This window comes from Tachyglossus aculeatus, chromosome 1 (genome assembly GCF_015852505.1).
Source record: "Tachyglossus aculeatus isolate mTacAcu1 chromosome 1, mTacAcu1.pri, whole genome shotgun sequence".
In the NCBI taxonomy this organism is placed as follows: Eukaryota; Metazoa; Chordata; class Mammalia; order Monotremata; family Tachyglossidae; genus Tachyglossus; species Tachyglossus aculeatus.
In genome coordinates, this window is record NC_052066.1 from 11010498 (window position 1) to 11033272 (window position 22775).

At 54.1% G+C, this 22775-nt stretch overlaps 1 protein-coding gene across 2 annotated transcripts in view; it reads left to right on the top strand.

Moving 5' to 3' along the window:
* The window catches only part of TNS1 (tensin 1), a 225574-nt gene that overhangs the window by 131122 nt on the left and 71677 nt on the right, over positions 1–22775 (top strand). For both annotated transcript variants that reach the window (XM_038760090.1, XM_038760131.1), the window contains exon 17: positions 12637–13992. In XM_038760090.1, the coding sequence (XP_038616018.1) occupies positions 12637–13992 (1356 nt within the window). The remainder of the gene's footprint in view (positions 1–12636; positions 13993–22775) is intronic.

Sequence of the window (22775 nt, forward strand, 5' to 3'; positions counted from 1 at the left end):
GGACTCTGTAAGAACTGCAGGAACTGTGTGAGGGCTGCTGGGACTGTGGGAGTGCTCCTGGGCCTCTGTAGGACCTGCTGGGACTATATGAGGGCTCCAGGGACTGAGTATGAACTGCCAGGACTGTGAGAGGGCTCCTGGGACACTGTAAGAACTGCCGGGACTGTGTGAGGGCTGCTGGGACTGTGTGAGTGCTCCTGGGCCTCTGTAGGACCTGCTGGGACTATATGAGGGCTCCAGGGACTGAGTATGAACTGCCAGGACTGTGAGAGGGCTCCTGGGACTCTGTAAGAACTGCCGGGACTGTGTGAGGGCTGCTGGGACTGTGTGAGGGCTCCTGAGACTGTGAGGGCTACTGGGACTGTGTAAGGGCTACTGGGACTATGTAAGGGCTACTGGGGCTGTGTGAGGGCTCCTGGGATTCTGTAGGACCTGCCAAGACTGTGTGAGGGCTCCTGGGACTGTGTAAGAACTGCCAGGACTGTGTGAGGCCTCCTGGGACTCTGTAAGAACTGCCGGGACTGTGTGAGGGCTCCTGGGGCCGTGTGAGGGCTACTGGGACCGTGTAAGGGCTCCTAGGACTGTGTAAGGGCTCCTGAGCCTCTGTAAGAACTGTCGGGACTGTGGAAGGGCTCCTGGAACTGTGTAAGAACTGGCGGGGCTGTGCGAAGCTGGCATGGGGCCAGCAGCGGCTGTGATGTCACTGATCAGTTGCAGAGCTCGGGGATGTGAAGTGGAGGGCGAGGGCGAGGCCCGGGAGGGAGGGGACCCCAGGCCCAGCCCCTGGCCCGGCCCCGCCGGCTGAAATTACAGACGTTCCCCTACAGTCCCTGCTCCAGCCCTGAGACCCACAGAGACCTCCCCCTCCCGCCCCGGCAGCCGGGAGACCCAAACAGAGGAGAGCCAGGCCGCCCACCGGCCCGGGCCCAGCGCCGTCGGGGGGCGGGCCTGGGGAAGACCCCTCCCCACACACTCCCAGCCGCAGGCTGGGGGCTGGTTTCGCTGCTTTTTCTTCTGTTTGGTTTTGGTCCCCGTCCTCCTCCTCCCAGCTGTGTCCGGCCGGTGAGTGTCCGTCTGTCCGGTGTCCAGGGGCAGTGGGTGACGGTCCCCGGCCGGTTGGGGGAGGGTCTCCCACCCGACCGCCCGCCCACCTGCCGGACCCCCGGGGCTGGGCCGGAGAGGAAAGGGCCCCTTGCCTCCGGAGAGGGACCCTTCTCCCCGGCCTCCCAGGACCGGCCCCCCCAGGACCATCCCCCTGTGCGCCCAGGACCAGCCTCCCCGGACCCCCAGAACCCCTGGGACCAGCCCCCCTGGATCCCGGGACCCCCTCCTCCCTGCACCCCCAGGACCCCCTGGACCCCCAGGACCAGCCCCCCAGGACCAGCTCCCTGGACCCCTAGGAGCCCCCCGGATTCCTCTCCCTGTACCCCCAGGATCCCCAGATACCCCCAGGACCAGCCCCCCGGACCCCAGGACCAACCTCCTGGACCCCAGGACCCTCAGAACCCCTAGAGCCAGCCCCTCCTGCAGGACAACCCCCCTTTGCCCTCAGGACCAGCCTCCCTGGACCCCCAGGAACCCCCTCCCCTTTACCCCAGGACTCCCAGGACCAGCCCCCCTGGACCTCCATTCATTCATTCATTCAATTGTATTTATTGAGCGCTTACTGTGTGCAGAGCACTGTACTAAGCGCTTGGGAAGTACACGTCAGGACCTCCCGGACCAGCCCTCCAGGGGGGCAGGAGGGTCTCCGGCCAGGGGGCAGAGAAAGATGCCCCCTGCCCCGCCCCGCCCCGGCTGGAGGGCCAGACTTCTCCGGACCCCTGGGGCTAGGCTGGGGGGGGGGGGGTTGATGGGGGGGGTCGCCTAACCGGGTGTCCTAAGCCCCCCTGGTGGGAGGGGAGGGTCCGGGGAGGGGGGAGAGGGGAGGGGCTGGAGTGGTCCTGGAGGAACCGGGCCTCGGGGTCCTCTGCCGACAGCTATAACCCAAAACAAATGGGGACCTTCCAAAGGGTCATCTCTGCTCCCCCACACCCCAGCCCCTCCTCAGGCAATCCCCTTCATTCCCCTCCCCATCATCCTGCTGTGTTTGCGGTAAGGTGCCCGCCGGCGCGGGCCTGGGGAGGCGCAGGGCGTGGGTTCGAATCCCGCCGCATGGCTTTGGCCCGGTCCCTTCGCATCCACGGGCCTCGGTGGCCTCGTCTGGAAAGTAGGGACCGTCTGTGTGGCCAACTTGTACGTCCCAAGCGCGTAGTACAGTGTTCTGCACGCAGTAAGCGCTCAATAAATACGATTGAATGAATGACTGAGCTCCCTCCCCATCCCCCCGCCTTACCTCCTTCCCCTCCCCACAGCACCTGCATATATGTATATATGTTTGTACGTATTTATTACTCTATTCATTTTATTTGTACATATTTATTCTATTTATTTTATCTTGTTAATATGTTTTGTTGTCTGTCTCCCCCTTCTAGACTGTGAGCCCGCTGTTGTGTAGGGACCGTCTCTCTATGTTGCCAACTTGGACTTCCCAAGCGCTTAGTACAGTGCTCTGCACACAGTAAGCGCTCAATAAATACGATTGAATGAATGAATGCACACAGTAAGCGCTCAATATATATGATTGAATGAATGAATAAATTCATTTCCTTTGCCTGAGAGCCCCCATCCAGACATTCCCCTTCCCAGTCAGCCCCCTCCCCATCATTCCCTTTCCCTGACCGCCCCCTCCTCAGACCGCCCCCTCCCTCCCAGACAGCCCCTCCTCACCATCCCTCTCCCCAGTCACTCTCCCTCCTCTCCATTCCCATTCCCCTCATTCCCTTTCCCTGTCAGCCTGCTTCCTGACAGTCCCCTATCCAGACAGCCGCCCCCCAGACAGCCTCTTCCTACCATCCTCCTCCCCAAACAGCCCCATCCCCTCCCCACCCTCCCCCTCTCTGGACAGCCCCCTTCCAGACCAGCCCCCTCACCCAAACCCGACAGTCCCCTCCTCTCTGCAGACCACCCCTCCCCACCATTCCCCTCCCCATCACCTCCCTCCCCGGCCCCAGAAAAGCTGGTCCAGAAAAGGGCCGGAATCCACTCCATCTAATTCCTAACCGTCGATCCTCTCCCGGCGCTTAGTACAGTGTTCAGCTCACGGTAACTGCTCAGTAAATAGTACTGCTACTAACCCTGCTACTATGACCACCACCACCACCTCTGCCGCACCTAATCCAGATATGTGTGTATGTTTGTGTGTTTGCTTGGGAAAAGGAGGCTGGGGTCTTTTCCAGTTTGAATCTCCAGCCTCTGCGGCCTGCTGCCCGGTTTCTTTGGAGGCTGGGCCTTATTTCCCTCGAGGCCCTGCTTGTTTACCCGAATGGACCACCTCCCTCTCCATCAGCTCCAGCCCACCCCACAAGGTCCTGCCCTACCCGCAACCCACCCCATCCCTGCCTTCCCCCTCCCCCAGGCCGCAGGCTCAGCGCAAACCCTGGCTGGGGAGGGTCTCTCCCTCCTCCTCCTCCTCCTCCTCCTCTTCCTCCCTCCCTTCCCTCCTCCTCCTCCTCTCCCTCCCCTCTTCTCCTCCCTTTCCTTCCCTCCCACCCATCCCCTCTTTCAGGCCCTCCGGCCTCTGCTGAGTCACCAGCGATGCAGGAGGGCAGCCCTGGGGCTGAAGAAAAGCCCCCCACCCAGGGAGGAGAGGAGCTGCCCCCTGCCCCGCTCCCCATCTCTCCCCACTCCTGCCAAGAAAGCCAGCTCTGCTTCGCTTTGGCCAAGGAGGCCGGAGGAGGTTTCTGTCCTGTGCACTCTGTGGGGCACTGACCTTGGATAGGTCATTGTTCTCTCCCCTTCCTCCTCCTCCTCCTCCTCCTCTCCCTGGCCTCCTCCTTGGCCTCCTCCTCCTCTCCCCATCCACCTCCTCCTCCTCTCCCCATCCTGGTTCTCCTCTTCTCCTCTCCCCCGTGCTCCTCCTCTCCTCCCCATCCTCCTCCTCCCCATCCTCCTCCTCCTCTCCATCCTCCTCCTCTCCATCCTCCTCCTCCTCTCCTCCTCCCCATCCTCCTCCTCCCATCCTCCTCTCCCTTTCCACCACCTCCTCCTCTTCCTCTCCCTGTCCACCTCCTCTCCCCTTCCTCCTCGTTCTCCTTCTCTCCTCCTCCCCATGCTTCTCCTCCCTGTCCTCCTACTCATCTTCCTCCTCTTCCTGTCCTCCTCATCCTCCTCCTTCCCATCCTCCTACTCCTCCTCTCCCCATCTACCACCTCCCCTTCCTCTTCCTCTTCCTCTCCCCTTCCTCTCTTCTTCCTCCTCTTCTCCCCATCCTTCTCCCCATCCTTCTTCTCCTCCTCTCCTTCTCCCCATGCTCCTCCTCCTTTCCTCCTCCCAGGCCTCTTATTCATCTTCCTCCTCTTCTCGTCCTCCTCCTTGTCCTCCTCTTCTCATCCTCCTCCTCCCCATCCTCTTCCTCTCCTCCTCTTCCTCTCCCCCTCTTTCCACCCATACATGCCGCCACTCCAGCCTCCCTCGCTCCCTGGCCTCAGTCCTGTGCCCCTGACCCCTCACCATCCACCAGTTCTTCCTGATGTCTAGCCTCCATCCCTTCCACTGCAGCATCAGTCTGTTCCCCCTAACCCAACCCAGCCATCCAGAACACCCCAGGGCTGCCATGACCTCTGCTCTCTTGAGTGGGGGCTGAATCGCTAAGACCCCTCCCCAAAAGTTCTGGCTAATTTGAGGACTCTCAGACTCACCTTCTATTCTCCCCACAGCCTCCCCACCCCCACCCCCCTCCAGTCCTGGCTGCTGCGTGGACTTCAGACACTGCCCCCGCCCCCCCAGGTTTTGGCTACCATGTGGACCTCAGAGCCGCCTTCCAATTCTGGCTACTGTGGAGACACTCAGTCACTCGGTCCTGGCTACTGTTTGGACCTCAGCCCCCCCACCCCCACCCCACCCCGTCACCCTCCAGTCCTGACTACTGTGTGAACCTCATCACCCCTGCCATCCTCCGGTCCTGGCTTCTGTGTAGACCTCTAATGTTCCCCCGCTCCAATCTTGACTACTGTGTGGACCTCAGACCGACCACTCCGGCCCTGACTACTGTGTGGACCTCAGTCCCCCACAACCACCCTGCGGTGCTGGCTTCTGTGTAGACCTCTAAATTCTCCCACTTCCAGTCCTGACTACTGTGTGGACATCAGACCCCATCCCCCCACTTCCGGTCCTGACTATTGTTTGGACCACAGACCCGCATCTTCTGGTCTTAACCACTCATTCAATCGTATTTATTGAGCGCTTACTGTGTGCAGAGCACTGTACTAAGCACTTGGGAAGTACAAGTTGGCAACATATAGAGACAGTCCCTACCCAACAGTGGGCTCACAGTCTAGAAGGGAGAGACAGAGAACAAAACTAAACATATTAACAAAATAAAATAAATAGAATAAATATGTACAAATAAAATAAATAAATAGAGTAATAAATACATACAAACACATATACATATATACAGGTGCTGTGGGGAAGGGAAGTAGGTAAAACGGGGGGATGGAGGGGGGAGGAGGGGGAGAGGAAGGAGTGGGCTCAGTCTGGGAAGGCCTCCTGGAGGAGGTGAGCTCTCAGTAGGGCCTTGAAGGGAGGAAGAGAGCTAGCTTGGCGGATGGGCAGAGGGAGGGCATTCCAGGCCAGGGGGATGACGTGGGCCGGGGGTCGACGGCGGGACAGGCGAGAATGAGGCACAGTGAGGAGTTTAGCGGCAGAGGAGCGGAGGGTGCGGGCTGGGCTGTAGAAGGAGAGAAGGGAGGTGAGGTAGGAGGGGGCGAGGTGATGGACAGCCTCAAAGTCGAGGGTGAGGAGTTTCTGCCTGATGCATAGGTTGATTGGTAGCCACTGGATATTTGAGGAGGGGAGTAACATGCCCAGAGCGTTTCTGGACAAAGACAATATGGGCAGCGGCGTGAAGTATGGATTGAAGAGGGGAGAGACAGGAGGATGGGAGATCGGAGAGGAGGCTGATACAGTAATCCATATGGGATAGGATGAGAGCTTGAATGATCAGGGTAGCAGTTTGGATGGAGAGGAAAGGGCGGATCTTGGCAATGTTGCGGAGGTGAGACCTGTAGGTGAGACCGGACTACTTTGTGGACCTCAGACCCCCCAGTAATAATAATAATGATGATGGTATTTGTTAAGCACTTACTATGTGCCAGGCACTGTTCTAAGTGCTGGGGCAGATACAAGGTCATCAGGTTGTCCCACATGGGGCTCACAGTCTTAGTCCCTGCTTTACAGAAGAGGTAACTGAGGCACAGAGAAGTGAAGTGACTTGCCCAAGGTCACACAGCTGACCCGACTACTGTGTAGACCTCCAATCCCACCCCCTCTCCGATCCTGGCTACTATGGACATGCTCAGATCCCCCCCAACAACACACCCAGCTCCGGGAGGAGGGCAGGCAGGTGGATATTCCGAGCAGCAAACTGAGATCCGATCCCAGGATCCTTTCTGTCTCTCGCCAGGAAGTCTGGGAGGGGGCAGGGAACAGCCCTGGCCAGACTTAAAATGGATTCTTAGATTATTCTCTCCCCTGCCGCCTCCCCGAGTTCAAATAAATCTTTCTATTTATGTGGCGGGTGGGGCATGTTCTCTGCTCTCCTCTCCTCTCTCCCCCTCAACCAGTCCATCAAGCAGTATTTATTGAGTGTTTACAGAGAACTGTACTAAGCTCTTGGGAGAGTCCAATAGAGTTAGTAGACGTGATCCTTGCCCTCAAGGAGCTTGCAACTGAGCAACAATATTACTCTATTTATTTATTAATTTTACTTGTACATACTTATTCTATTTATTTTATTCTGTTAATATGTTTTCTTTTGTTCTCTGTCTCCCCCCTTCTAGACTGTGAGCCCACTGTTGGGTAGGGACCGTCTCTATATGTTGCCAACTTGTACATCCCAAGCTCTTAGTACAGTGCTCTGCACACAGTAAGCGCTCAATAAATACGATTGAATGAATGAATGAATGAACTGAGTAGGAGAGACCCTCTAATAATGATGGTATTTGTTAAGCGCTTACTATGTGCCAAGCACTGTTCTAAGCACTGGGGTAGATACAAGGTATTCAGGTTGTCCCATGTGGGGCTCACAGTCTTATCCCCATTTTACAGATGAGGCAACTGAGGCACAGTTCTCTGTGTTCTGGGTGAAGTGACTCCCCCAAAGTCACACAGCTGACAAGTGGCAGAGCTGGGATTAGAATCCACGATCTCTGGCTTCCAAGACCCAGGCTCTTTCCACTAAGCCACGCTGCTTCTCTACTTCCCCTACTTCCCAAGGCTTTGTTTTTGGACCTTCTCATCTGTGGGTGCTTGCTCTCTCTAGCCTTCAATCTCTGGGTTTTCTGTTTAATAATAATAATGATGGCATTTATTAAGCACTTACTATGTGCAAAGCACTGTTCTAAGCACTGGGGAGGTTACAGGGTGATCAGGTTGTCCCAAGGGGGGCTCACAGTCTTAATCCCCATTTTACAGATGAGGGAACTGAGGCACAGAGAAGTTAAGTGACTTGCCCAAAGTCACACAGCTGACAGTTGGCAGAGCCGGGATTTGAACCCCTGACCTCTGACTCCAAAGCCTGTGCTCTTTCCACTAAGCCATGCTGCTTCCCCAGCGCTGCTTCTGTTTCTTTGTCTCTGTCTCATCGCTTTCTCATTTTGCCACCTTCATGGGTGTCTCTTTCTTTGGGGAAGCAGCGTGGCTGGGGAAGCAGCGTGGCTCAGTGGAAAGAGCACGGGCTTTGGAGTCAGAGGTCAGAGGTTCAAATCCCGGCTCCGCCAATTGTCAGCTGTGTGACTTTGGGCAAGTCACTTAACTTCTCTGTGCCTCAGTTACCTCATCTGTAAAATGGGGATTAAGACTGTGAGCCCCCCGTGGGACAACCTGATCACCTTGTAACCTCCCCAGCGCTTAGAACAGTGCTTTGCACATAGTAAGCGCTTAATAAATGCCATTATTATTATATTATTCTCTGTCTTTGCATCTCTGCTCTCTTCCCAAGTGTCTGACTCTTTGCATGGCAGAAGCAGAATGGCTAGTGGGTAAGGCACAGGCCTGGGAGTCAAAAAGTCATGAGTTCTAATCCTACTCCATGGCATTCATTCATTCATTCATTCAATTGTATTTATAATAATAATAATGATAGTAGCAGTTGTTAAGTACTTACGTTGTGCCAAGCACTGTCCTAAGCTCTGGAGCACTCTTCTAAGAGTGCTTACTGTGTGCAGAGCACTGTACTAAGTGCTTGGAAATTACAATTCCAAGCACTTGGAGAATGGGAGAAGCAGTGTGGCTCAGTGTAAAGAGCACGGGCTCTGGAGTCAGAGGTCATGGGTTCAAATCCCGTCTCCACCAACTGTCAGCTGTGTGACTTTGGGCAAGTCACTTAACTTCTCCATGCCTCAGTTACCTCATCTGTAAAATGGGGATTAAGACTGTGAGCCCCACGTGGGACAACCTGATCACCTTGTAACCTCCCCAGCGCTTAGAACAGTGCCCTGCAAGTAGTAAGCACTTAACAAATACCACCATCATTATTATTATTATTACAATTCAGCAATGGAGAAAGACAATCCTTGCCCACAACGGGCTCACAGTCTAGAAGACACTTTGCTGTGTGACCTGGGCCATGTCACTTCACTTCTCTGGGCCTCAGTTCCCTCATCTGGAAAATGGGGATTAAGGCTGAGAGCCCCAAGTGGGACTGAGACTGTGTCCAACCCAATTTGCTCGTATCCTCCCCAGCGCTTAGTACAGTGCCTGGCATATAGTAAGTACTTAAGAAATACCATTATTGTTATTATTATTATTATTAGAATCCCCTTTTTTCCTCGGTTTTCCTCTGTCTCTTGCTGTCTCTGTCTCCATTCTTTTCTGTCCGTTTCTCTGTCTTTCACTGTCGCTGTTGAAAAATAATCCATTCTTCTCCTTCTTTCTCTGCCTCTGTTTCGCTCAGTGGTGCGTGGTCATCAGCAGGCCATGGCAAAGCCGGAATTAGAACTCAGGTGTCTTGACTCCCAGCTCCGGGCTCTGAGATCCACTGATTTTTCAGTTGCTATTCTTGGGCAAGCCATTTATTCATAATAATAATAATAATTGTGGTATTTGTTAAGTGCTTACTATGTACCAGGCACTGTACTACGAGCTGGGGTAGATACAAGCAAATCGGGTTGAGCACAGTCCCTGCCCCACATGGGGCTCACAGTCTCAACTCTCATTTTACAGATGAGGGAACTGAGTCCCAGAGAAGTGAAATGACTTGTCCAAGGTCACAGCAGACAAGTAGAGGAGCTAGGATTAGAACCCATTACCTTCTGGCTCCCAGGCCCTGGCTCTATCCACTATGCCCTGCTGCTTCTCTGATAATAATAATGATGGCATTTGTTAAGTGCTTACTATGTTCCAGGCACTGTACTAAGCGCTGGTGTGGATACAAGGAAATTGGATTGGAAACAGTCCCTGTCCCATGTGGGGCTCACAGTGTCAGTAGTTGTGGGTGGGGAATTCTTTCATTCATTCATTCACTCAATTGTATTTACTGAGCGCTTACTGTGTGCAGAGCACTGTACTAAGTGCTTGGAAAGTACAATTCAACAACAGAGACAATCCCTATTCAACAATGGGCTCTGCTATATTTAATAATAATAATAATAATAATAATGGTATTTGTTAAGCATGTACTATGTACTTGGCATTTACTATGTGCTTTTATGAGCACTGGGGTAGATCAGGTTGTCCCAGATGGGGCTCACAGTCTTCATCCCCATTTTACAGATGAGGTAACTGAGGCACAGAGAAGTTAGGTGGTTTGCCCCAGGTCACACAGGAGACAAGTGGTGGAGCCAGGATTAGAACCAACGACCTCTGACTCTCAAGCCCTTGATCTTTCCACTAAGCCACGCTGCTTCTCTAACAGATACATTCCCTGCCCACAACGAGCTTACAGTGCAGAGGGGAAGACAGACATTAATATGAATGTCAATCAATAAATTACCAATAAATTACAGATATGTCCATAAGTGCTATGGGGTTGGGAGGGGAGATGTTTCCTCATCTGTAAAATGGGGATTCAATACCTGCTCTCCCTCCCACTTCCTTAGACTGTGAGCCCCGTGTGGGACGGGGACTTTGTCCAATTTGATCATCTTGCCTGACTCCACCTGTATACTGTAAGTTTGTTGTGGACAGGGAATGTTTCTGTTGTATCGTGATATTGTCCTCTCCCAAGTGCTTAGTCCAGTGCTCTGCACACAGTAAGTGGATCATTTTTCTAAAGAAACGCTCTGGGCATGTCACCCTGCTTCTCCAAAATCTCCAGTGGTTGCCCATCTACCTTCGTATCAAACAAAAACTCCTTACCATTGGCTTTATAAAGCTGTCCATCACCTTGGCCCCTCCTACCTCGCCTCCCTTCTGTGCTCCTACATCCCAGGCCGCACCCTCCGCTCCTCTACTGCCGCTAACCTCCTCACTGGGCCTCATTCTCACCTGTCCCGCTGTCGACCCCTGGCCCATGTCCTACTTCTGGCCTGGAATGCTCTCCCTCCTCACATCTGCCAGACAATTACTCTCCTGCCCCGCCTTCAAAGCCTTATTGAAAGCACATCTCCTCTAAGAGGCCTCCCCTGACTAAGCCCCCCATTTCCTCATCCCCCACTTCCTTCTGCGTGTCGCCCTGACTTGCTCTCTTTGTTCTTCCCCACCTCAGCCCCACAACACATGTCCACAATGTCTGTCATTTGATTTATTTGTATTGATGTCTGTCTCCCCCCTCTAGACTGTGAACTCATTGTGGGCAGGGAATGTCACAGTTTATTGTTAATAATAATAATAATAATTTTGATTGTATTTGTTAAGCGCTTACTATGTGCCAAGCACTGTTCTAAGCATAGGGGTAGATGCAAGATAATCACGTTGTCCCACGTGGGGCTCACAGTCTCAATCCCCATTTTACAGATGAAGTAACTGAGGCACAGAGAAGTTAAATGGCTTGCCCAAGGTCATACAGCAGACAAGTGGAGGAGCTGGGATTCATTCATTCATTCATTTAATCGTATTTATTGAGCTCTTACTGTGTGCAGAGCGCTGTACTAAGTGCTTGGGAAGTACAAGTTGGCAACATATAGAGATGGTCCCTACCCAACAGTCTAGAAGGGGGAGACGGACCACGTCCTCTGATTCCCAAGCCCATGCTCTTTCCACTAAGCCACACTGCTTCTCCTGTTGTATTGTGCTTTCCTAAGCGCTTAGTACAGTGCTCTGCCCACAGTAAGCAGTTAATACATGTGATTGAATGAATGAATGAATGAATAAATTTGATTGACTGACTGACTAGGGGTCTTTTCCCTCCCCTCTGCTCCATCCCAGACCTCCCAAGGGCTCCCAGACCCCTCCTCTCCCTTGCCCCCACCCCAAGCCCCGGGCCAGTGAGCCGCCAGGCTGCTGGTCTCCCCACTCTGGGTCCCGAGGGCCCGGGCTTGTCAGTCAGCGCCCTCCTAACGATTTTCATATCGACCTGTCAATGCTGCTTCCGTCTCAGCAAGCCTAATGAATTGTTATACCTCCTGACCGGTGCCCCTGGGGACGCGGTTATCACGGAAGGGCCCGCTTCTGAAAGTCCAATAAATAATGATAATAATGATAATAATTGTGCTTACTATGTGCCAGGCACTGTACTAGCACAGGAAGCAGTATGGCTTAGTGGAAAGAGACCAGGTTTGGGAGTCAGAGGTTGTGGGTTCTAATCCCAGCTCCGCCACTTGTCAGCTGTGTGACATTGGGCAAGTCAATTCACTTGTCTGTGCCTCAGTGACCTCATCTGTAAAATGGGGATGAAGACTGTGAGCCCCACGTGGGACAACCTGCTTACTTTGTATCTCCCTCAGTGCTTAGAACAGTGCTTGGCACATAGTAAGCACTTAAGAAATACCATCATTATTATCACTACTAAGCGCTGGGGTGGATCCAAGCAAATCGGGTTGGACACAGTCCCTGTCCCACTTGGGGCTCACAGGCTTCATCCCCGTTTTACAGAGGAGGGAACTGAGGCCCAGAGAAGCGAAGTGACCTGCCCAAGGTCACACAACAGACAAGTGGTGGAGTCGGGATTAGAATCCATGACTTTCTGAGTCCCAGGCCCGGGTTCTAGCCACTAGGCCGTGCTGCGTTTGTGTGTGCATTTGTGTTTGCGTTTGTGTGTACGTGTGTGTCCCACCCTAACCCTGACCCTATCCCAAGTCCCACCCATACACACCACCCCCTCCCTGCCCTGCCTCTTCTCCCCAGCCCCGCCCACCTGACCACGCCCAAACATGCCACCCCCACCCTGGCATCATCCCTTCCGGCCCCACACCTCTCGTGCCCTGCCCTTCCTCTCCACCCCCACCCCCACGTCCCCCACCCTCCCTACAGAGTCTCCAGGTCCCACCCCTCCATGAACAGCCCCTCGGAGCTGTGTCCATCAGGGTGCGGGGGCCGAACGGTCATCCCTCTGACTGGCTTCCTGTCCCGCTGACCGGCTTCTCTCTCCCCCCCCCCCCCCTTGTCTCTGTCTCTGTGCCCATCTCCGTCCGTCCTCCGGTGGCGTCTGGCTGGCAGAGGCCGTGCTGGGCCACACCCACGGCCCTCTGGATGGGAGCCTGTACGCCAAGGTGAAGAAGAAAGAGGACGGCCTGAACGGCGGCGTCGGGGGCGGCGGGGTCCGCCCGGCCCCCTCGGCCACCCCGGACCACGTGGAGCACACGTTGTCCGTCAGCAGCGACTCGGGCCACTCGACGGCCTCCACCCGGACGGACCGCACGGAGGAGGCCCCTGTGCCCTCGGGCGTCGCTCCCGGGCCCCCCGCCCGCCGCCCGGTGCCTGCCATGCTGCCTGCTGCCGCCCGTCGTGTGGTGCCTGCCCAGGTCCACGTCAATGGGGATGACGCACCACCTACCGAGCGGGAGACGGACATCTTGGACGACGACGATGATGACGAGCGTCCGCGGCCCGGCCCGCTGTCTAACGGGCTGGACGCGCCCGCCCTCAACGGCTCCGGCCTCCCCCGGGACGGCCCGCCTCACGCCCTCTGGCCAGTCCGCCCTTCCTTCTCGACCCAGGATGGCCTGCGCGGCGGCCGAGCAGAAGGCCTGACCTTGCCTGCCTCACCTGGGCCCGGTCCTGCCTCGGGCGGGATGTTCCGGTCCCGCTCCTGCCCAGACGCCGAGCCCCGCCTGCCCCCAGCCCCGGTGCGGGGTGGCAGCAGCCGCGAGGCCGTGCAGAGGGGGCTCAGCTCCTGGCAGCAGCAACTGCAACAACCGCAGTGGCAGCAGCATCCACTACAGCCACCGCTGCAGCAGTGGCAACCGCCGCAGCCTCAGCAATGGCAGGAGCAGCCTCCGCAGCCACTGCTGTGGCAGCAACAACCCAGGCAGCACCAGAGCCCGCCCCGATCCGGCCCTCAGGTCGAGGCCTTCCCAGAGAGGCAGCGGGCCTTGGGCGATCTGGGCCCCCGGCCCTCGGCCCGGGCCTGCTCCTGCAGTCCGGCCGAGCGGTCGCGCGGGGCCTCGCAGCGGGAGATCGAGCAGTCCATTGAAGCCCTCGATGAGCTCATGTCGGACCTGGGCTCGGCCTCGGCCTGCTCCGCCGTGCCCAAGTCCCGGAGTGCCCCCGGGGCCTGGCCGGGGGCCGCCTCGTCCCCGGGGACCTCCCGCCAGGCGCCCCCCGGGCCGGCTGCCCACGGCTCCCCGGAGTGGGTCCCTCTGGGCCGCCCGCCCTCGCCTTACGACTTCCAGCCCCGGCCGGCCTCCGCTGGACACGCCCGGGACCACCACAGCCCAGCCGGCCCCGTCGCCGCCTTCGGACCCCCGGCCACCCTCCCGGATCTCCCGCCAAAGGAAGCTCACCTGGGCCCGCCTCGCCAGCCGGAGGAAGAGCCCCTGAACCTGGAGGGGCTGGTTGCCCACCGAGTGGCAGGTAGGCGCCTGTGGCTTGGGGGGCTGCCTCACTTTACCCCTCCTGATGGAACGATAGGAGGGGAGAGCCGGCATCTTGCCAATGTAGGAAGCCCCTTCTCTTTGCCCCTCTGCCCGTTCCCTCTTCTCTCCCGGGCTCAGGTGTGCATGGCCTAGAGACTAGAGCCCATGCCTGGGAGTCAGAAGGTCATGGGTTCTACAACCGGCTCCACCACTCGTCTGCTGGGTGACCTTGGGCAAGTCATTTCACTTCTCTGAGCCTCACTTCCTTCAACTGGAAGATGGGGGTGGAGGCTGGGAGCCCCACGTGAGACAGGGACTGTGTCCAACTCAATTTGCTTGTATTCACCCCAGTGCTTAGTATAGTGAAGCAGTGTGGTTTAGTGGAAAGAGCCTGGCCTTGGGAGTCAGAGGTCGTGGGTTCTAGTCCCAGTTCTGTCTCTTGTCTGCTCTGTGACCTTAGGCAAGTCACTTATCTTCTCTGGGCCTCAGTTCCTTCATCTGTAAAATGGGGATGAAGACTGTGAGCCCCACATGGGACAACCTGATTACCTTGTATCTCCCCCAGTGCTTAGAACATGCTTGGCACATAGTAAGTGTTTAACAAATGTCATCATCGTCATCCCTTCTTAACAAATACGATCATCATCATTATAATTATTATTATTGTTATTTTGGGACAGATTTTGGCCTTCAGGACTCCTAAGGCCTTCCAGAATGGAAGGGCAGAGTACTCCTGGGGTCAAGGACGGAATGGGGGTGTCCTGGGGATCTGGCCAAGGAGGCGCCTTCCCAAGGATCGCCATTCAATAATAATAATGATAATAATAATAATGGTATTTTTTAAGCACTTACTATGTGCCAGGCACTGTACAAAGCACTGGACAACTCCATCCCGCCTCCTCCCGTCCCCTTCACGGGCCACCTGGCCACCTGGCCCCATGTCCCTGGGCCATGAGCTACCTGGTCATCCCTCTTCGGGTCTCTGGGCAGTGGGCCACACGTCCCTCCTCATCTCCCTGGGCCATGGGTCACACGGTCCTCCCTCCCCTCCCCACTGGGCGTGGCGTGGCCTGGTGGCTAGAACCCGGGACTGGGAGTCAGAAGGACCTGAGTTCTAATCCCTGCTCCAGCACTTGTCTGCTCTGTGACCTTGAGCGAGTCACTTCACTTCTCTGGGTCTCAGTTCCCTCATCAAGAAAATGTGAATTAAGAATCTGAGCCTCATGTTGCCATGGACAGCGGGAACAGTGGTTGGGACAGAGATTGATTTGCCAGAAGAGCCAGGGGAGCTGGGTTCCAGCCTGACTGGATTTTGGAGGGAGGAGGCGCCCTTCTAGACTGAGCTCCATGTGGGCAGGGAATGTGTCTGTTTCTTGTTGTATTGGACTCTCCCAAGCGCTTAGTACAGTGCTCTGAACGCAGGAAGCTCTCAGTAAATTCAGTTGATTGACTGAATGAATTGAATGGCGTGGGACAGCCGACACAGAAAAGGACATAAATAACCCGGAGGCGAGTCCCCACAAACCTCAGTAGTCAGTGGTCTGGCTGTATGGACCTCCCAGCAGTCCTAGAGAGGGTGGAGGGGGGGAATAATAATGATGATGATGATGATAATAATAATAATAATAATAATAATAGTAGTAGTAGTATTTTTTAAGCGCTTACTTTGGGTCAAGCACTGTTCTGAGCACTGGGGTAGAAACAAGCTATCAAGTTGGACACAGTTCTTGTCCCACATGGGACTCACAATTTTAATCCCCATTTTACAGATGAGGGCCCTTAAGAGTTACATGGGATAATAATGATAATTGTGGTATTTGTTAAGCGCTTACTATTTGCAGGCATTGACTAAGCCCTGGGGGAGATACAAGCAAATCCGGTTGGACACAGTCCCTGTCCCCCGTGGGGCTCAAAGTCTCAATCCCTATTTACCAGGTGAGGGAACTGAGGCCCAGAGAAGTGAAGTGAGTTGACGGAGGTCACACAGCAGACAAGTGTGACTGCACCTGGAGAGGTAACATGGCTCAGCGGAAAGAGCACGGGCTTGGGAGTCAGAGGTCATGGGTTCATGTCCCAACTGCACCAACTGTCAGCTGTGTGACTTTGGGCAAGTCACTTAACTTCTCAGTGCCTCGGTTACCTCATCTGTAAAAAGGGGATTAAGACTGTGAGCCCCACATGGGACAACCTGATCACCTGGTATCCTCCACAGCGCTTAGAACAGTGCTTTGCACATAGTAAGTGCTTAACAAATGCTATCATTATTATTATTATTATTAAGTGGTGGAGCCGGAATTAGAACTCAATCAATCAATCAATCAATTGTATTTATTGAGCGCTTACTGTGTGCAGAGCACTGTACTAAGTGCTTGGGAAGTACAAGTTGGCAACATATAGAGACGGTCCCTACCCAACAGTGGGCTCACAGTCTAGAAGGGGGAGACACAGAACAAAACAAAATATATTAACAAAATAAAATAAATAGAATAGATATGTACAAGTAAAATAAATAAATAGAGTAAACAATATGTACAAACATATATACAGGTGCTGTGGGGAAGGGAAGGAGGTAAGGCGGGGGGGTGGAGGGGGGAGGAAGGGGAGAGGAATGAGGGGGCTCAGTCTGAGAAGGCCTCCTGGAGGAGGTGAGCTCTCAGTAGGGCCTTGAAGGGAGGAACTCAGGTCTTTCTGATTTCTAGGCCTAGGCTGTATCCGTTAGGCCATGTCTGGGAAACAGGAAATGTTCCCCCTCAGTTGAGGGGGAACAGAGGTGGTACCTCAGTGGAGGGCAATTGCTGCTCGCCTGGTGGGGGGGACGGGGGACGTGGGGACCCCCGCCCAGCGTGTGACTCTGAGATTTCCCATGTTCTAGCCCTGGAAGCTGATGACTTCACTTCCTGTCTGGCCTCCGGTAGTCCATGGAGAGGGGTTGGGGAAGCGTCTTGGACAGGCAGGGCCTGTGAGCTCATTGTGGGCAGGAAATAGATCTACCAACTCTGTTACATTGTACTCTCCCAAGCGCTTGGCACACAGTAAGCGCTCAAGAAAGAGAATTAGTGTGGCCTAGTAGAAGGAGCAGGACCTAGTGGGTAGAACCCAGGCCCAGGACTCAAAAGGACCTGGGTTTTAATCCCGGTTCCACCACTTGTCTGCTGTGTGACCTTGGGCGAGTGACTTGACTTCTTTGGGATACAGTTACCTCATCTGTAAAATGGGATTAAGACTGTGAGCCCCACGTGGGGCAGGGCATGTGTCCAACCCGATTACCCTGTGTCTATCCCAGAGGTTAGAACAGTGCTTGACACATGGTATGCGCTTAACAAGTACTATCATCATCATCATTATTATTATTATTAAGGAACCTGGGTGTGGGAGTCCGAGGTCCTGGGTTTTAATCCCGCGCCACCACTCGTCTGCTGTGTGACCTAGGACAAGTCACTTCACTTCTCTGCACTTCTGTTATCTCATCCATAAATTGGGGATTAAGAGTGTGAGCCCCATGTGGGACAGAGACTGTGTCCAACCTGATTACCTTGTATCTACCCCAGCTCTTTAAACAGTGCCTGGCACATAGTAAGTGCTTACGAAATACCATTTAAAAAAAATGAATATTCATTCAGTGGTATTTATCGAGCGCTTACGGATAAAGCACTGCACTGTACCGAAGCGAGCACTGTACTGCACCGAACGCAAAGCACTGTACTAAGCACTTGGGAGTGTACAGTATATCAATATCATTGATTGACTGATTGAGACTGCTGGGGTTTCTTGGAGCAGAACCCAGAATTCCCAGAATTCCCAAGAACTTAGACAACAGGCATCAATAGCCTGGCAACAGGCATCAATAGAATTACAGACATAGCCACATCATTAATAAGATAAATTGAATAATAAATATGTACATATATACACAAGAGCTGTGGGGTGGGGAGGGGAGGAGAAACAGAGGAAAAGAGGGCCTCAGTCTGGGAAGGCCTTCTGGAGGAGATGAGCTTTCAGTAGAGCTTTGAAGGGGGGAAGAGAGCTAGTTTGGCGGATGTGAGGAGGGAGGGCATTCCAGGCCAGAGGTAGGACTTGGGCCGGGGGTCAACAGCGGGACAGGCGAGAACGAGGCCCAGAGAGGAGATTAGCGGTGGCAGAGGAGCGGAGGGTGCCACCTGGGATGGAGAAGGAGAGAAGGGAGGGGAGGGAGAAGGGGGCGAGGTGATGGAGAGCTTTGAAGCTGAGAGTGCTTCATTTTGAAGGTTGATAGGCAACCTCTGGAGATTTTTGAGGAGAGAAGTGACAAGCCCAGAGTGTTCCTGTAGAAAGATAATCTGGGCAGCAGAATGAAGAATAGACTGAAGTGGGGAGAGACAAGAGGATGGGAGATCAGAAAGAAGGCCGATGCAGTAATGTAGTCGGGATGGGATGAGAGATTGTACTAATGTGGGAGTGGTTTAGACAGAGAGGAAAGGGCAGATCTTGGTGATGTTGTGAAGGTGAGACTGGCAGGTTTTGGTGATGGATTGAATGTGTGGGGTGAACGAGAGAGCGGAGTCGAGGATGACACCAAGGTTGCAAGCTTGTGAGACGGGAAGGATGGTAGTGTCATCCACAGGGACGGGAAAGTCAGGGAGAGGACAGGGTTTGGGAGAGAAGATAAGAAGCTCAGTCTTGCACATGTTGAGTTTTAGGTGGCGGAAGGACATCCAGGTGGAGATGTCCTGAAGGCAGGAGGAGATACGAGCCTGGTGGGAGGGAGAGAAAGCAGGGGTGGAGATGTAGATTTGGGTGTCATCAGCATAGAGATGATAGTTGAAGCCGTGGGAGAGAATGAGTTCCCAAGGGAGTGAGTGTAGATGGAGAACAGAAGGGGACCAAGAACTGACCCTTGAGGAACCCCTACAGTAAGGGGAAGGGAGGGGGAGGAGGAGCCTGCGAAGGAGACTGAGAATGAATGGCCAGAGAGATGGGAGGAGAACCTGGAGAGGACAGAGTCAGTGAAGCCAAGGTTGGATAACTTGTTGAGGAGAAGGGGATAAATGTTGACTCATCCTTAACTAAGCCCTTCTTTCCTCCTCTCTCACTCCCTTCTCCGTCACCTTGACTTGCTCCCATTCTTCATCCCACCTCCCAGGCCCATACCACGTATGTCCATAGTTGTCATTTATTCATTTCCGTTCATGTCCATCTCCCCTTCTAAACCGTAAGCTCACTGACGGCAGGAAATGTGTCTGTTTACTGTCCTACTGTACTCTCCCAAGTACCTAGTCCAGTGCTTCATTCACAGTAGGTGCTCAATAAGTACCTTTGATCGATGGGTTCAATCCCAACTTTTTCTCTCCCTCCCCACTGACCCCCAAGGCCAAGCCGTCCCCCACCTGCATCCCTATCTTCTTCAAGGCACTTTTCTGTCCATGCCCTCCCACACCAAAAACACAGGGTTCTCTAGCACCTCCTCACCCTACTACTGCCCCCCTCACCCCTCCCTCCCAGCATCTAGCCAATCAATCAATCCACTGTATTTATTGAGCAGTTAAGGCATGCAGAGCACTGTACGAAGCACTTGGGAGAGTGCCTTTCAACAATAAACAGACAGTTCCTTGCCCACAATAAGCTTACAGTTTAAAGGGGAGATAGAAATAGAAATAAATAACAGATATGGACATGAGTGCCATGGGCTGGGAGGTGGGGAGGAAGTGGTCAGATCTGAGTACAAAGGTGACTCAGGACAGAGTGGAATAAGAGGAAAGGAGGGCTTAGTCAGGGAAAGCTTCTTGGAGGAGATGGGCCTTCAGTAAGGCTTTGAAGGGGGGAAGAGTCATTGTCAGATTTAAGTAGGGAGGGCATTCCAGGCCAGAGGCAGGATGTGGGTGAGAGGTTGGCGGCGAGATAGACGAGATGGAGGCCCCGTGAGAAGGATGATATTAGAGGAGTGAAGTGTGTGGGCTGAGTTGGAGTAGGTGAGGTAGAAGGGGGCAAGGGGGTGGATGGCTTTAAAGCCAATGGGGAGGTATTTTTGCTTGATGTGGAGTTGGATGGCAACCACTGGAGGTGTTCGAGGAGGTGGGGATACACGTCCTGAACGTTTTTGTAGAAAAATGATCCGGGCAGCAGAGTAAGTATGGACTGGAGTGGGGAGAGACAGGAGTCAGGGAGGTCAGAAAGGAGGCTGAAGCAGGGACTCTGTCAGTTATTTTGTTCTGTTGTACTCTCCCGAGCGCTTAGTACAGTGCTGTGCACACAGTAAGCGTTCAACAAATATGACTGACAAGAGCTCACACTGTCAGCCAGGGGCGGACCTGGAGATGTTGAGCGATGAAAACCTAGAACGAGTGTGGACCCACCACCAGGGTGTCTCTAGTTGCTGCCCCACCCCCTCCCCAGCCCAGTGACAGGTCATGGGTTCTAATCCCTGTTCCACCACTTGTCTGCTGTGTGACCCTGGGCAAGTCACTTCACTTCTCTAGACCTCAGATCCCTCATCTGGAAAACGGGGATTGAGACTGTGAGCCCCACAGGCGACAGGGACTGTGTCCAACTTGATTTGCTTGCATCCACCCCAGCGCTTAGTACAGTGCCTGGCATGTAGTTAAGTGCTTAACAAATACCATAATATTATTATTATTCCCTAAGTCACCTTGCCTATTCCTTGCAATCAATCCATGGTATCCATTTTTCTACAAGAACGTTCAGACCACGTCTCCCCTGCTCCTAAAGACCCTCCAGGAGTTGTCCATCCACCTCTGCATCAAACAGATACTCCTCTGATGCTTTAAAGCCTTCCACCACCTCGCCCCCTCCTGCCTCACCTCCCTGCTCTCCAATGCCAACCCAGCCTGTACACTCCGCTCCTTTATTGCCAACCTCCTCACTGTCCCTCCATCTCCTTTGTCTTGCCGCCAACCCCTCTCTGACGTCCTGCCTCTGGCCTGGAACACCCTCCCTCCTCAGATCTGACAGAAAATGACTCTCCCTCACTTCAAAGCTTTTTTGAAAGCCCACCTCCTCCAAGAGGCCTTCCCTGAATAATCTCTTCACTCTTAGTCCGCTATGTGTCGATACAGCACTTGGCTGGAGACCTGTTAAGCGTTTTGCTCTTCACTCCAGCCCCTCTGCGCTCCTGTCCTCATCCTCCTACTCTTCTACTTCTCCTCTTGGGAATTGATTTGATTGTCTGTCTCCCACCTCAAAGACAGTCAGCTCCTTGTGGGCAGGAGCTGTCTACCAACTCTCTTGTAGCATACTCTCATTCATTCATTCCCTCATATTTATTGAGTGCTTACTGTGTGCAGAGCACTGTACTAAGCACTTGGAAAGTACAATTCAGCAACAGAGACAATCCCTACCCAACAATGGGTTCACCGTCCAGAAGGAGGGAGTCAGACAAACAAAAGAGGTTACAAGTAAACAAGCATCAATAGCATCAATATAAAAAAATAGAATTATAGATATATACACATCATGAATAAAATAAATAGAATAATAAATATGTACATATATACACATATACTGTCATGTACATATATATACTTTCCTGAGCACTTAGCACAGTGCTCTCTACACAGTAGACCATCAACTCCTTGAGGACCGAAATCATGTCTCCCAACTCTTTTGTCCTCGCCCAAGACCTTAACACAGTCCTCTGCACACAGTAGGCTGAGCTCCTTGAGGGCAAGTATCATGTCCACCAACTCTGGCCCTCACTCAAGTGCTTATCCCAGTGCTCAGGATACAGTAAGCACTCACTAAGTACCACGGATTGATGGTCTGATGATGAGAGAGGGGTGAGTTCAGAGGGTGAAATGGTCTCTCAGCAGGGGCAGCAGGGGGAGGAAGGCCCCTCCCTGGCCCAGCCCCCACCCACCGGCCCACTGGCCCCTCTCTAACGCCTGTTTTCTTTCCATCCTCCTCCGTGTCCGTCCATCCGTCCCATGTCTGTCTGGTGTCTGTCCGGTGGGCCCCCTCTGTGCCCTTCTGTCCCTCTGGCCGGCCCCTTTGTCTTCCGGCCAGCCTACACTGCCCGACTCCGGGATCTCCAGACCCGCCGGGAAGGCCTACGTCCTCCTGGCCCAGCCCGCCAACACAGAACCTCCTCTTGTTCCGGTTGGTTTGGCTCTCCCTCTTCTCCTCTCCTCTTCCCTCCTCGCCTCTCCTCCTCCCCTCCTCTCTCCCTTCTCCCCACCCTTCCTCTCCCCTCTCCTCCCCTTTCCTCTCCTTTCCCTTCCCCTCTCCTCTTCCATCCCCTCCTCTCCCTGTCCCTTCCCTCCCCTCCTCTTCTTCCCCTCCTCTCCTCTCCCTCTTCTCTCATCCTGCTTCCCTTTTCCTTCCTCTCTTCTCCCTCCTCCTTTCTTCCCTCTCACATCTTTCATCTTCCCCTCCTTCCCCTTTCCCCTTTTCACTCCTTCCTTTTCTTCTCCCCTTTTCCCTCCTTCTTTCTTCCCCCTCTTCTTCCCTCTTTCTTTTCCCTCCTCGCTTCTCTTCCTTCTTCTTTCCTTCCCCGTCCCTCCGTCTCCCCATCCTCTCATTCCGTCACCCACCTGCTCTAGCTCTCCGGTCTGTCCCTGGATGCCTCTTGCCCCTTCCTTTGCCCATCCTTCCCTCTCCCATTTCCTGTCTTTACTTCCACCCCATCTCCCCATCCCAGTCCTTGATTTCTCCTTCCTGTATTCCCCTTCTCCTCCCTTTCTCACCTCCCCCCTGCATGCATCATGGTGTGATTGTGTGGTTGTGTGGTTGTGTGATGGCTCTCTGGTCTGCATGGCCACTGGCTGAAGGGTGGTCCCTGGGTCCTGGGGG